The 14,935-nt window shown below is 50.3% G+C and overlaps 6 protein-coding genes across 6 annotated transcripts; 2 read left to right on the forward strand and 4 right to left on the reverse strand.

The window, feature by feature from the left end:
- Positions 1 to 819: 819 nt before the first annotated feature.
- N7506_003982 (Helicase C-terminal) lies at positions 820 to 4,470 on the forward strand (the record flags this gene model as incomplete). The annotated part of the gene is made up of 8 exons (XM_056953277.1): positions 820 to 956; positions 1,437 to 1,567; positions 1,635 to 1,854; positions 1,914 to 2,019; positions 2,452 to 2,653; positions 2,707 to 2,783; positions 2,854 to 3,332; positions 3,387 to 4,470. Coding segments are annotated over 8 exons (2,436 nt in total), but the record flags the coding sequence as incomplete, so codon positions are not given.
- Positions 4,471 to 4,639: 169 nt separating this feature from the next.
- Positions 4,640 to 5,533, reverse strand: N7506_003983 (NAD(P)-dependent oxidoreductase; the record flags this gene model as incomplete). Its single annotated transcript, XM_056953278.1, has 1 exon — positions 4,640 to 5,533. The coding sequence occupies one exon, from the start codon at positions 5,531 to 5,533 to the stop codon at positions 4,640 to 4,642; it is 894 nt and encodes a 297-aa protein (XP_056812167.1).
- A 1,117-nt stretch (positions 5,534 to 6,650) lies between these two features.
- Positions 6,651 to 8,348, reverse strand: N7506_003984 (uncharacterized protein; the record flags this gene model as incomplete). The annotated part of the gene is made up of 1 exon (XM_056953279.1): positions 6,651 to 8,348. One exon carries the CDS (start codon positions 8,346 to 8,348, stop codon positions 6,651 to 6,653), a length of 1,698 nt encoding a protein of 565 aa, XP_056812168.1.
- A 379-nt stretch (positions 8,349 to 8,727) lies between these two features.
- N7506_003985 (tafazzin) lies at positions 8,728 to 10,078 on the reverse strand (the record flags this gene model as incomplete). The annotated part of the gene is made up of 4 exons (XM_056953280.1): positions 8,728 to 9,541; positions 9,612 to 9,704; positions 9,789 to 9,807; positions 9,880 to 10,078. The coding sequence occupies 4 exons, from the start codon at positions 10,076 to 10,078 to the stop codon at positions 8,728 to 8,730; spliced, it is 1,125 nt and encodes a 374-aa protein (XP_056812169.1).
- A 427-nt stretch (positions 10,079 to 10,505) lies between these two features.
- N7506_003986 (mitochondrial 54S ribosomal protein mL60) lies at positions 10,506 to 10,964 on the forward strand (the record flags this gene model as incomplete). Its single annotated transcript, XM_056953281.1, has 3 exons — positions 10,506 to 10,546; positions 10,604 to 10,833; positions 10,912 to 10,964. 3 exons carry the CDS (start codon positions 10,506 to 10,508, stop codon positions 10,962 to 10,964), a joined length of 324 nt encoding a protein of 107 aa, XP_056812170.1.
- A 404-nt stretch (positions 10,965 to 11,368) lies between these two features.
- On the reverse strand, positions 11,369 to 13,549 carry N7506_003987 (uncharacterized protein; the record flags this gene model as incomplete). Its single annotated transcript, XM_056953282.1, has 1 exon — positions 11,369 to 13,549. One exon carries the CDS (start codon positions 13,547 to 13,549, stop codon positions 11,369 to 11,371), a length of 2,181 nt encoding a protein of 726 aa, XP_056812171.1.
- Positions 13,550 to 14,935: the final 1,386 nt, after the last annotated feature.

The raw sequence follows: 14,935 nt of genomic DNA on the forward strand, positions 1-14,935 counted from the left end.
GAATAATGTTGGAAATAAATAGCTCATTATTGTTGTTGGTCCAAAGGTTTCCAACGTGTGGCACCTCGTTGGGAATATTGTGATGAGCCTCGATTATATTGCAGACAAGTATTGTCCCACGAACCTATTAAACAACGCCCCGAAGAGCTCCTGGCCATGATGCCATGCTATAAGGTTCAATATCGCCAAGTGTCATTCGTTGTGTTCCCATCTCGTAGGGGCTTCGGCACCAACCAACAGATCGAGATGTTGGATCATAAGGACGGGGTGACCATAAGCGGTTAATTCCACGCAGTAAAAACCACAACATGAAGCATTCAATGCCAACAAGTCTTCATCAATACCCTTATGGGAGGTCATGTCCCTCATTGTGGCGCTGAAAATCCCGAGTTGGTCACCAATAACTCACTTCTCATCCGATTCCCTGCTAGGTCCAACGACGCTACATTATCGCCGCTGCTCTTACTCTGTCATTTACTTGGTCGCCTTGACAAAAACAGGATGCCGCCTTGGGCTAGCTCGTAGCATCTACGGCAGCCTCCTGGATATCATAAAATCCAATGTACTGGGATTTCACCGGGTATGAGCCCTTGCTAGTCATGTGTTAAGGTCAAAGGGTGCCACCAGCGAGTGAGCGCTCGACAGCAGACCAACTTGCTGTGTCGTATACGCGCGATGTATATCAGGCTTTTGATTTATTTTTTTCCAGATCGAAGGAGACATACTGTGTTGTATATTATAGAAGAAAGTACAAAAGGCAGAGCCCATTGACCATATAAGATGGTGTAGACCTCGAACATTATTCTCTCACCTTTATAGCTTTCAAGGTTTACAGGTTTCTTCCATCACACCTTCAAGCTTATTTCAAAGACATATTCATCCAACCATGATGACATCGGAGGTGTGTCACAATTCTGGGAGCAATCAATGGTTCCGTCCAAACTACAACTACGAAGGTAAGCTTTCTCTCTTTGCAAAATCACTCAGGAGTGGGCTGACTGAGTTGAAGATGAACCACGCTGGAGAAGCAGCCCTGGCAGCCGTTCACTGCCTCACAACAAGGAGAGAGACCACACCCTAAGGTATCCAACTCTTTTCTCTTCTTGCTCCCTTGGCATGAGTCTGGGAAGTTAACAAAGGATCAAAAGGTTTCCCTGGCATAAAAGGCGTCCAGGTTTTACATTCGCCCCCAACGATATATACAAACACCCAGATTCATTCGCGTCCTTTCAAGAGCACCAGACAAACCCCCAAGATACGCAACTACAGCCGGCATCTGGAACCAGCACAAACCACCAGCAAAGGGTTTCCAACCTTCATTCCTCGACGCCGGAGCATGAAAAAACAATCGACTTCCACCACGCGAGAAACGGAAAACACACAGATGCAGATGGCTCGGCACACAGCAGAACTAGCAGTTCGGCTAGGTTTTATAGACCGAGAGCGCCGTACAAGGCCGCCAACAAAAGAGCTCGCTACCCAAAACACAGAGACTCAAGGGTGTTGGCGCCAGATGGATCTTACCTGGCCCTCGGAGCCACTGGCGAGAATGAAACCCTAGATCCCCGTAAGTTTTGAGTCGCACATTTGACCAAGTACGATAAATCAGAGAGCTCATGACTTCATACGGATAGGGTACAAGGTGCAGAGGGACGGCGATGCGTTCTTTCAAGTCGGCCGGGTATTCTCAATGCTCTACCATGAAAACGCAGGGTCGCGTGGACCCAGAAACAGCAAACAGGGCCCCCCGCGAAATAGTCCCCAGTTCATCAAGGGCAAGTATCAAGAGCCGATATACAGCAGTATTAGGCGCATGATAGTCGTCAAGCAGCAGCAGGGCTGCTGTTGGTGTGTGTATGTATTGATCTCCCATATTACCTCATACTTCAACCAGGAGGCTAACAATATACCAGCCCTATCACAACCTATGGTGGACAAGGCGCAGCCAAGTCTGGGATTGACCGAACCAAACATGCCGTCATTTATATGCAAGGCGAAGAACCCCCGGTCCAGGGTGATGTACGTCGCATGACAAAGCAGTCACTCGAAGTGGAGCCTATTAGACACGAAAACAGGCACTCCGGCAGATTTGAGCACAAGCCGAGCTTAGATTCCATGTCGAGAGTCAACTTCGGGAAGGTGTACACAGTTGAGCATAACGTCAAGGTGTTGCCTGTGGGTCAAGTCACGAGGAAGTCCATGGAACTGCTATTGGAGTATTTTAACGAATCTTTGAGTAAATAGAAATTGGAATTCAGGAGTTTGGTTTAAAGGAATGAACGTTTTTATGGTTTAAATGAAGTTCAAGATATGCGTTTCGGCCTGAGGCTCACAGAGTTATGTCATAAAAAATCTGGGCCCGCCCGCTCACCGCCTGCGATGCATTCACCGCCCGACAAAATTTCCCAAAAAAGTTTCAATTTCCTCAGATCTGATCAAGCATATACACAGTCAAACACAATGAAGCGCAAATTAGATGCGAATGACGTTCCCTCGCCTAAGGCTGCCGTGGCCAAGGAGAGTGAGCTTGACTTTGAAGCACTCAACCTCGATCCTCGATTGCGCCAGGCTCTGATCAAGGAAAAGTTCACCAAGCCTACTCTGGTACAATCAAAGGCAATCCCGTTGGCGCTCGAAGGAAAGGATATTCTTGGTGAGATCGCACTGCTTTTTGCTGGACCAGTTCACAATTACTAACAAACTTAGCTCGTGCGAAAACTGGCTCCGGTAAAACCGCCGCCTATGTTCTTCCCATCTTGCAAGCCATCCTCCAACAAAAGACTGTTCGTTTTGTCCCATTCAAGCATAAGATTTTTCTCAGTGGACTTGTATCTAATCGCTATTGTCTACCAGGCCGATCCCTCTTCAAAAGCTACAACCGCTCTCATTCTTGTCCCCACCCGCGAGCTTGCAGAACAAGTCCAGAAAGTTATTGTATCGTTCTCCAGCTTCTGTGGAAAGGACATTCGATCTGTCAACTTGACACAGAAGGTTTCCGACGAAGTGCAACGTTCGATGCTGGCCGATTTCCCCGATATCGTCGTGTCAACCCCCACCCGCGTTTACAGCAATGTCAACAGCTCCGCTCTTTCTCTCGACAAGGTTACCCACTTGGTCATTGACGAGGCTGATCTCGTTCTGTCGTATGGATACGACGATGACATCAATGCTCTCTCCAAGGCCATTCCACGAGGCGCGCAGACATTCTTGATGAGCGCCACACTAACCTCGGAGGTCGACACATTGAAAGATCTATACTGCCGCAATCCTGTTATCCTCAAGTTGGAGGAGAAGGAAGAAAAGGGCGCTGGTGTTAGTCAGTTTGTTGTTCGGTAAGCCACTTCCCTACGCAAGATATGATATCGGTTGCTAACATTGCTTAAAAGATGTGCAGAGGATGAAAAGTTCCTCCTGACGTACGTCATTTTCAAACTACAGCTTATCAAGGGCAAGGTCATCATTTTTGTCGCCGACGTGGACCGCTGCTACCGTGTGAAGCTTTTCCTCGAACAGTTCGGACTCAAGAGTTGTGTCCTCAACTCAGAGCTACCCATCAACTCTCGAATTCACGTGGTGGAGGAATTCAACAAGGGTGTCTACGATATCATCATCGCAGCTGATGAGCAAGAAGTCATGGGCACCAAGTCAAAGAAGTTACCTGAGGTCAAAGAGCTGGAAGACGAGGAGACCAAAGAAGAAATGGGCGATAGCGAGGATGAGCAGGCCCAAGAAGAGGGCGAAAAGGGCAAGAAGCCCGACTCAAAGAAGCGTCGCAAGATGAGCGCCAAAGAAAAGGATTACAGCATTGCCCGCGGCATCGACTTCCAAAATGTCGCATGCGTTCTCAACTTCGACCTCCCCACAACCTCAAAATCCTACACCCACCGGATCGGACGTACCGGTCGTGCCGGCAAGGCTGGCATGGCGCTCTCCTTCGTGGTCCCCGCCGACCAGTACGGCAAGCACCGCCCCACCTCAATTCCCAGCACAAAGCACGATGAGAGCATGCTCGCCAAGATCATCAAGCGCCAAGGCAAGCTCGGTCACGAGGTCAAGCCCTACCACTTCGAAATGTCCCAGGTCGATGCTTTCCGTTACCGTATGACCGATGCCCTACGTGCCGTGACCAGACTTGCTATCCAAGAAGCACGAGGACGCGAGATCCGACAAGAACTGATCAAGAGCGAGAAGCTCAAGCGCCACTTCGAGGACAACCCCGATGAGTTGCGCCAGCTGCGTCACGATGGCGAGCTGCGTGCTGCGCGTGTCCAGGCCCATCTGAAGCACGTTCCTGAATACCTTATGCCCTCTAAGGGACGGAAGGGAATCTCCAAGGAGAATGTCGGGTACGTAGGCTTCTCGAAGTCGAAGCAGAACCGCATCCGCAAGGCGAGAGATCGCAACCGCGCTCGTGGCAAGGCTGGCGGCAAGTCAGACCCCCTGAAGTCGTTTAATCGGTCCAAGAAATAGTGATGTGGTTTGAATCTCCTCGGCGTTGGATCTGGATACCATTGTACAGTCAGGCATATATCAAAAAAATTATTTCAATGCGGATTTTCGTATGCATTCTCAGTAGACAGCAGGGCAGATTGCTTTTGAACCAAAATGACTGGATGCTTTGTACAAGATTCTAAACCTACTATGGATTTCCACCTCTTCTTAGCATCGGAATAACAGCAGACATATCATCAGGCCCTTTTCCTGACTCTGCTGCCTGCCTTAAAAGAACATGAAGTTCCTTGAACAAGTGGGCAGACACACCAGAGACCTCGGCTGCCTCACACGCACTGGCAACCACCTCCCGCAATGCGCCGACAGATACAGAGTCACTAGTCACGACGTGGTCCTGGTCTTGGTCGCGTTTGGCCATCTGTGGCAACAGATTTTCAAACAGTTTAAGGTGGGGCATTAGTGCTAGTTGTGTAAAATCAACCACATCGACTCCAGCGGCTCCAGCCAAGGCAATGGATTGGAAATAGGCCGCACAAAGTCCTGCAAATCCAAAAATAGAAGCATTTTCCAGCATGCAAATCTTCCGGTGGTCATCTGATATCCACAACGCCTTGCCAAAGACATGACAAATGTGCTCCTGCTTTGCGAAAATATCTTTCGGTCCGCTGTATGTGATTGTCGCCTGATGAGCTTCTACCTCTGGGGGAAAGCAGTTTATCCATCCGTGTAGATATCCGGAAGCATTGAGTTCTTTGTTCACAATGTCTGCCGTTTCGATCTCCCAATGCGGCCGGCTCGTTGTGAAGTTGAGAACGGTGCGGTCACTGAGGTTGGAGATCCCACTGAGAACGCTTCGAACGGCCTCATCAGAGGCCAGAGAGATTATCACGATAGTGCCAGACTGCACACAATCGGCTGGAGATTCGGCTACTCTGGCACCCTTTGGAACAAGTGATTGCGCCTTTGCAATTGTACGATTCCAGACGGTCACCGGATAGCCCTTGTCAAGCAACGCGGAAGCAAGACCAACCCCCATGTGTCCGAGGCCAAGGACTGATATTGGTTCGTGTGTGTCAGACATCGCAAGAGAATGATACCTCAACGGTTGCTCTCATGAGGGAGTGAAAGAAAAATGAGTAAATTACGGAGTAGAAGCCCCGATCTTATAAATCATGCGAAATGAATCAAGATCATTCGGAGTACTTTCCGGTTGAAGGCTCAGATTGGATATTCATATCCGCTTTTACCGGTAGAATTACGGCATAATCAAGACGATCATCCATCAATGCGACGATCGCTCACTGTTGATTTGTACCTTTCCACCTTGCATGTTCCACGACAGAGTTCAGCTCCTATTTTCTATGTACATGCGTTTGCCCGATCACAAGTTCAACTCTTGAAAATCACATTTAGAAAACTGCAGATCACCTCAGCCTTCATATACATACATACGAGTCTGATTTGGAAGGGCTTTACCTAGGTAATGACCTTGCCAAGACCAAGAAGTCATGGGGAATCGAGCACGATTTATGCATGATGCTTTCATCCCACCCTACGGAGTACTACGGAGTACATTGTGTAACATTACCACATTAGTATTGTAGATCTCCGCACGGGCCCACAGATACGGCACCGGCCCGTCGAGACCAGCCACGGGCCTCGCCTACTCTAAGTAGTCAACCACCTGAGCTACTAATGAATTCACGAGTCAGCTGCGCGCCCAACTTCAACAGTCATATGGTGGATCTCCGTGGGGATTTCTGATTATTTACGGAGTGCCCAGAATATCTTGCGACATCAATATCAGACTCAGAAAAAGTGCATATCACTCTTTGTCAGCATGTCCTACAAATTTGTCAGTTTCATGGTGTTTAGTCAGTCCTAGGGTTTGATATTACCATTCTGGAACCTATACAGTATTGGTCACTAATTTCGAATATGTGTCCATTTATTTCAACCAAAACGCCATTAAAATGACCTCGGGAATAAACTCAGGCCTTGGCCTATCTGGACATGCATCTCTTTTATGGCCTTTATTTTTGCATAAACCGCATTAGAATCAATAAGCGGGAAGAGGTGAGGGCTAAAATGGAAGGGGAAAGGTCTCGAGGTCTAGGTATTATCCGGTACATATGTTCACATTTTACTGAGGTTCTCAGTCGCCATGATAGGCCGAGTCAGGCCCGGCAGATGGTTCCTCATTCGTGAAGTGCGTAGTCCTGCCCAACCAGCTGTCGAACAATCTGCGGATCAACGTCATCCAGTCCAAGTGAGACTTGGAGCCATTTCCCCCGGCCCTCTTTCCTGATTAGTCGGAGATTTTTTCGCACAGCCAAGGCAGTTTGGAACTGTTCTCGGTAAGCGCCGAGCTTCTTCAGCCGACGTGCGTTGGCCTGCTCTTCTGCACGCCAAGGGGGATCTGCCGGGTCTGGGTTCAGAACTTGAGACCTATGTGACATGTCTTTATTGTCATCTAAGTTGGGAATCCAACCAGGGCCCAGGCTGATCCATCCAACGTCCCGCCATGATCCATTCCAGTCTGGACCTACAGAACCAGGACGATATGGGACACCGTTCGGATCTTCACCGACCCAGTTGAGAGCTGGAAGCCAGTCTGCACACCCCTCGAGGTCTAGCCATTGTAGACAGCGAGTAGACCGAGACAGATGACGGAGGACGCTTGCAGCCTCCGCCCAAGCATTGTCTAGAGAAGCGTAGTTGTCTGTACCACTGTAACTGAAGGTCAAGGAGTGGATTGTTGGATGGCGAATACGCGCATTCACCGCACCTGGCGTACGAGTTGGAGTAGGCCAATGTGCCAAAGAGAGATGGGTGATGGTCGGCAAACGTGACAGTAGTTTAATCAAGGATGTCCAGCTTGCAGCGGCACGCTTCGGGTGCGCCAACGACAGAAAACGGAGGTTTTCGAACCGGTTCTTTCGGGTCAGCTGCTTGGGAATCGAGGGCGCATAGGTGGCATGTGTGGGCTCATCTATTGCCTCGTCATGGCCAGAATTCTCCACTTCGTCCCAAGAGTTCGGGATGTACTCCTCCCTCTCATCTCTGACGGCATGCATAGGCGAGGAATGTAAGTTGATCAACTCATTTGTGAGCCGTTTAAAAGACATCCAATTTCCGACCGCGCCCCCGAGGTCTAATCGGGTAGTTCCCACATCTCTGTCAAATTCAATTTCCTCGAATTCAGACTCATCATCGGAGCTCTGTGCGCGATCCTGCTGGGTCGAGAAAAGCGGGCTGAGGCCCTTCATTTGTCTGTCCAGTGGCTGGCCCCTAGCAAACACAGCTATATAGCTGAGTAACAAGCACTTCAGGTTATTCGGGAGTTCAGATAAAAATGCCCCGTCGTATTCAAGATGCCAGGCCCAGTTAAGCGCCATTTTCTTGAGCACGAGATGCATCAGACTTCCGTTGTCGGGAAACTTGGTACCTGGGAGTCGTTTCAAACGATAAATAATCGTCTCCATATCGGTCCCTCTATCACCCAGAGATTCGCTATTTGGTTCATCATCCGTCCTGGCAGAGAGCCAGCTCTCAGGAGGAGGGGGCCCTACAGTCGGACGAACTGGACGAGCGCCGATGGCTGTGCGGTAAGACAGGGGACGAGGTCGTGGAGGTTGTGTTTCAGGAATTTCAAGCAGATTCCGCAGCGATGGATGGACAGAACGTGGAGTCAAAGTTGACTGAGGGCGTCGAGGTATGCCATCTTCAGAGGAACTTGGCGGTTGTGTGCGACGAAGGTGGGAGATGAGGTCATTTACTGAGGTTGTCGAACCTCCAGATGCCCCAGGCGCGCCATTTTGATTTGATCCCAATGCGAGACTGTGGTGTGCCTGGGCAGAGGGTTTGAAATGAAAGCGCTGGTGCTTTTTGGGCATGAGGTTGTTGAGAGGAGATGAGGCTCCGCGACTTGTCGACTTATCGGCTTATCAGCGGCCGTTAAGTAGCCCCCGGAATTTCTCCGTCCTGACTCAACCACAAACCCGACACCCACGCTGACTCACTTCTATATTTCACCTGGGCAAGGTTTAGAGGCCCAAACAGATGTCTCACTACATAGTACTCTTGATGTAAGCAGCTCCACTGTGGGCCTGGTGGTTTTTGAGGGTGGCCGTCTGGTAATTGAAGTCATGGTTACATGGTGTCTACAAGACATGAGAATAGCGCCACCGATATCACAAGGTTTTCACTGTTAATGTACTTGAAGCGGGTCATAAAATGTTTTATACAATATTTATACACTCTACTCAGGCGGACTCAGATGTCCCGAACCCAAGAGTCATCCTTCATGTGGCCCTCACGCTTGTGGCCCTCTTCCAACCAGGTATCGACCAAGCCCTCCTTCGGGTCTTCGTCGGGTAAGCCCCGAGAGCGACGCACTTCCAGCACCAGGTTTCGCACCTTTAGAGTGACTTCCTTGCGTAGCTCAACTGCTTCTTTGTGGGTCAACAGCTCGTCGCTCAGGACACCCACGGGAAGATCTCGAGAGTCAGGGTTGCTCTTTTCAACCTTTGCTCTCAGCTCCCGCCACCGTGATCTCATCTCTCCAAAGACACTCTCTGAGTCCACCTTGGATCCAAATGTAACACTCACTCGCTTGCCGGGCCGGGGAAGGAATCGTGGGAATTCTCGGCTTTCATGCATGACGTCGTCAAATCCCTCAATCCACATAGGGACTACGTCCGGACATTCCTGGGGCTCAAGAATAAGACGTGCGATTCCCCACTTGAAGTAGCGCATTGTTTTCCTTGGTGATTGGTGAATCTTGCCCTCGGGGAAGATGTGGACCCACGAATTGGAGTTGCATGAATACGCTGATGGGGCCAGGTGGGAATCCTCCCCATCGGTAGTGTAGGCGACAGAGAGGTCGGAGAATGGGTCAACGCAGACGTTTTGCCGACTCCAGCGCTGAAGCTCGGGTGCGGCGCGGTGGTGGTCGACGGGGAAAGGACCCTTTGATAGTAGACGTATGGCTTCAGTGATGGCGGGTTGACCTAAGCCACCAAATTTGGAGTGTGCGGAGCGGTGGCAGGGTAGGACTTTGCCCATAGTGAAGAAGAGAGAAAGCGGCCTGTGATTGATTAAGTCCGAGATTAGCAAGGCAATCATAGGACGGTACCCCCAGGAGACTGTGTAAATACCTCGTCTGATAGCAAATATCGTAGCTTCCGAATGACCATCGTTTATTCCAGAATCGCATCGGTAAAATGCCCCAAAGCAAAGGGTCGTCCATTCTGATTTACCGGCGCAATGTCAGCTATGTTCTTAGTTTTGGCACTGTTCGCGCCTCGGCAATCGATACCCATGGAGGGACGTACACGCTGATGTGGTTCGAGACTGCAATTCCACAATTGCGTTAGCACTAGAACTGATGTAGGATTCTGCTTCGCGACCTCGGTCTCGGCATACCTGTAATCAATCCTTTCGTTCGTTGCGACGAATCTTTGCGCGAGTCCAAAAGCGCAGTAAACTCCTCTTTCCCGTGGCACTCTGCATGGCACATTGCTGACAAGAATCCGCGACATAACCCTGCCACTCCCCACATTGTTGTGTTGCTGAAGGCCCTCCAGGGAAGGGACGGGCAGTCCGCCGTTGCGTTGGAGTCCATGGTGGAAGGCGGATTGCTATGACTGATCCATAGACAAAAGAGAGGCTCGCGTTTCAAATCAGCACCTGGATTACCAAGGTAGCCTGCAAAAAGTCGAATCAACAATCGAGCGGAGTATGAATTCAAGAAAATTGTCGCGTCCGTAAAACATTCGGAATCACATGATTTTGGTTGGGGTGAGTGTTCACGAAATCATTTCAACATTACCGCAGTCCAATGGGATTATTTCCGCTATAATTTCGCTGGATCTAATTTCCCTCGAGTTTCGCTCTTTGGCAATACGTTAATACCCTATATTGGCTCTTCAATTGGTCAAGGAACAAGCACAGTTTCCTCCGCTCGTCCTATACTCCGGTGCACGGGCCAATTACACTCCCGACTCGGAGCACGATTTTCTCCCTGCATCCTCCAACACCAACAACCAAACATGTTCAAGTCAACTCAAGCATTATTCGGTGGTCTTCTTTGGTAAATTCCGAAGCGCCTATTTATATATTCTCAGGGCTAACATTGTTGGGATAATAGGAAGACCCCGTGGCGTCTGTCTTCCCCTCAGAAGGCTCGCCAACGCAAGCGCTTGCGCTCTGTGGACCGCGTCGTCGACACTCTGAGCGCTGCCCTCGAGCGCAATGGCCAGACATCGAAGGCTGTGTCCCGGTGGTACGCCGAGATGCCCCGCGAGGAGGAAATGTTGCCCAAGGACAAGTACACCCTCTTCGACAAGAAGGAGAAGAGCTACCGCAAGAGCATTCACAGTACGTTCTCCTCCCGGCCTTGCCGGACCAACATCCCAAGTCGCCAGAACCCTTGGCTAACAATAATTTTCCTCATAGAGCTGCCCAAGTGGACTCGTGTCAGCCAACGTGTCAACCCCCCCGGATTCTAAACGGATTCCCGCACCCCTTCTACATGTACTATACATCCGACATTCGACTTTGGCCGGGCACATGTCGGAGCGAAAACAACATATGGACTACCGGAGTTTTGGCTTTTTGGACTTGCAGCGAGGCCACCTTGAGGAAGATGGTGGCTTACAATGTTCCATTATTACCCCAGCGCTTAGATCAGGCTTTCAATTCAAATGCATTCGACAAGAAATTCTCATTTTCGTCAATCCGGTTGTCCCGAGCCCTAAAGAGCAATACTAATATTCACAAGCCAACAGACTTGCAGCGAGCGTATGAGATGGCATAACGAGTGTGGCTCCGATCGGGGTACGAGACATTGTCGAAATATCATGCGGGGTGTGATTGATAACGATATGAGAATAGGCGACCAGTCCTCAGCTAGTTATGACACCAGCGCGGGCGAGCCTCTGATGCTGTTGACATCAAGACTTGAAATGAACTTGCCCACAACCGGTCGACAAGTTCTGTTCATTTGCGATACCACCTGCTTCACCTTTCCTCGGTTAACTCGGCCTTCGTGGAGAGCTTTATGAATTCGGTATCCTCGGTGTACTTGCTGCCAGTCATTCAGCTTCTCTTGCCATCCTGCGCCTCCCTCGTACCAGGCGTCCTTCTGTGTAGCAGACATTTGGAAGCCTTGAGGAGGCCTGGGCAGAGCCCAAGAAGCTGGGTCAATTTGGCCATCGGGTGGTTCCTCTGCTGATTCCTCATACAACGTGATAGTGCGAATGGTCTCCCGAACGCCAGACACCTTTCTGTGTTCGTTGACCGTTGCACGCCAGGAGTCGATCCGAGGTGTATGCGCTCGCCTGCGTTTTGAAACGGGGTATTTTGGTCTTGGGGCCAGAACAGGCTCTGGGTAGGGAACGTTGAACCGTGGATCTCCCCATTCTCGGCGCGCATTGGTTGGCACTCTGGAGATGGGGTCGTACACAATCCATGTCTCTCTGTTGATCCAATGATTTGCAAGTAAGGCAAAATGATATGGCTTCTGTCCAGGGGTAAACTCATTGAACACCCACACTAGTTTACGGTCCAACTTTTCCAGCAATCTGACCTCCCAATCACTCAAGCCTTTCACAGTGTCTCCCGTTTTGATCTGGATTTGATCTGTGGGCACTAACAATGCTTTCAGTTCCGGTGCCTTTCCTTTAGAACGAGGTAATGAGAAATGGCCTTCGCCACGAATGCGCTCTTGTCCGCAGATGGATAGCCATTCTTCGTCCAATGTCGGTCTTGGAGGCGATTTCCCGTGGACCTGTGGTCCGACTCTCGCCGGGGCTGAATTCCATTGAAACGTCCTAGTACAAGTCCGCCCTTGATTGGCAAATACAATTTCGTTGTCAATAAACACCGTGGATGTGAAAGAGATCCGGTCCTCGGAAATTCGCAGGCCTCCTCCCTTGTTGTTGCCTATCTGCTTGGGAGGGCGCCCAGCCGAAGAACTCTCATCGGAAGGGTAGCTGGCCAACAGCTCGGTCATTGGAGTTCCAGGGGGACCAGATGAGTCTCCTTGGTGGTGCAAGCTTTCCGACCTTGATCCCAACTGCATTCGTGCTGACCACCCGCAGTACCTTTGCCTATGACCCTGTCGATCCGGTCGTTTGGTGTTTGGTGGCTGTAAAGGGAGCATCGGGTCCGCTCTCCCACCCTGGTACTCCGCATGCTGCACAACGGAATCAACTTGACACAATATATCTTGGGTCACTCCATCTCGTGACCAAGGGATGGACCCACGAGTATGCAATGATTGACGCTGCCGAAAGGGGAGTGACTGTATCCTGACGTGAGTCAACGATGGACGAGCTGCTGATCTTGCTACGCTGGACGAACGAAAGTGCGGGTGTTCTGATCTGTTGTCACTAGGTTCCTGGGGGTCCCTGTAAAGCTCTTCCAGAATTGAGCGAGTGATGATTGGTTTAGAACCAGGCACCATAATCTGCTGCACTGACGGTAGAGAATGTGCGTTTGTGCTCGCTTGTGAGACTTGCGCGGTCTCTGATATTGGGGTCACCGGAGGCAGGGCGCCTTCATCCCAACCACCATGGCACCGGGCTTGCGCACACGGATTCCAAATCTGATCTGCCGTTGGGAAGTCCTCGTAGCTCTTGAAGCACTCCGGTAGCCACCAAAGCCCCCGCTTCTGTCGCTGGCGCTTTTGCCTTTCGATGTCCCCGGGGTCCCACCAAACCCAGCTATAGTCATCTCGGGTAGACTTCCATGCCATGCAGTCCCAGATCCGTGCGATGAAATCCCGAACAACCTGTTTGTTTCTCTCGTGAGTCGGCCGTGATACCCAGCCGTACCATGTGCGTGCGTAACGAGTATCGGTAGACTTGCCGGCTTTCAGCACCTTATTTCGGTTGAAACGCCTGATAAAGCTGCCAAGCTTCCAAAACCAGACTGCAAGTAAGAATATGCCAATTGTTCCTGCGAAAAGCTCGATGAAAACTCTCGAATCAATCGACTTGTCCACTCGGACTGGGATGCTTGGCGATTGCTTCGGCGAACTCGGGATGCTGGGTGCGAATGAATGACTCTGTCGAATAGCGAGCGATGGCATTTGGCCTGAGATTTAGTTACGAATACATCAAATGTTGCATTTCGAATGTCGAGAGAGGTCATCCTTTTGGGAAGTTGCGAATGAAGGCAACAACGAAGCACCGCGGTTGCTTGTCTTTGCACAATATTCATCCTGGAATGTATCTCCGGGGCCCCCCAGGAGAGCTGCCTTCCTCCAACTCATGACCCTCGAATGTACCAAAGGAGATGACCCAATGACGCTGACGCTTATTGTACATTCATATGAGCCACAGCATGCCTTCCAAACCATCTGGGCAACACACAAAGGGCGGACTTGATGTTTTCATCGGCGCAGACGGTACATGGAGTCCCACACAACGGCTGCTTCCAAGCCAATATCCGAAGCGTTCGTGTATTGCTGATATGGTCTTCGATACATTACAGGGCATGACCACCTGGGCAGCGCGCCGGACCGTTAGTTATAAATTCGTGAACCAAGGGTCGATATTGGTGCATTAAGGAGGGAAGGGGATTCCTGGACAACGACTTGGAGATGGGGGCTCGAATGTCGACTGTCTTCCTAAGCGTCTTTCCAGTTCTATACAAGCTTCCAACCTGACAAAAGGTGGAGAAGGAAAAATTAAAAAAAAGGATGGGAGCAACTGCCAAACTCGCCCTGCCCCTGGGATCGAACCAGGGACATTTCTGGGGTTGATATTCAGTTGCCCGGGGGCGACCACAGCGTAACCAACCCCACGAATGTGACGGAGCATGGAGCGGGGGTGATCCCACTCGGCCATTTTGGCGGCAGTTATAATATACTACCTCATTTGGACTTAAGTATATACTCTATGCTTCTCAGCACAGGGTTAGTAGACCTTACGTCCATGGATGTCCTCCAGCTTCGTGTTGGCACCCCTCCATCCCCCCATTTGTATGTCATGAAGCACCAAGCTTGCCAAGGTGTTCCGTTGACCTGGAAATGTTGACCAAACCCTAACATGAGATATCACGTCTCGCCCACCAGACGTTCCCCATACAACTTCGGCCAACCTTCAATTTATCGGTCTTATCTTATTCCTTCTTTATCGATTGGCCCAATAGTCGGCATTAAGGCCGCAGACAACATCATCGAAAAGGAAACGAGAAACAAGGGCTAGGGCTCACGCTTATTTGTTTCGTCTATCATGGAGAAGAGCCAGTAGCTGGCTGTGGGCGGGAACATCATCAATCTATACTGAATTTGATTGGCAGCTCAGCCCGGGTCATGGGATTTTCTGCTGGCGGAGAAATCAATCTGTGGATGCAAGATGTGCTCATGCCATCTCAGCCGATTCTCTAGATATGCAGACTTTTGGACCCAATAGCTCATCTTCGGCCCGAAGTCGATAGGTTTGTAGACGAGCAAGGCATGGATGAAAGGAAA

This window comes from Penicillium brevicompactum (assembly GCF_028827555.1).
Source record: "Penicillium brevicompactum strain IBT 35665 chromosome Unknown utg000003l_segment0_segment0, whole genome shotgun sequence".
Taxonomy (NCBI): domain Eukaryota; kingdom Fungi; phylum Ascomycota; class Eurotiomycetes; order Eurotiales; family Aspergillaceae; genus Penicillium; species Penicillium brevicompactum.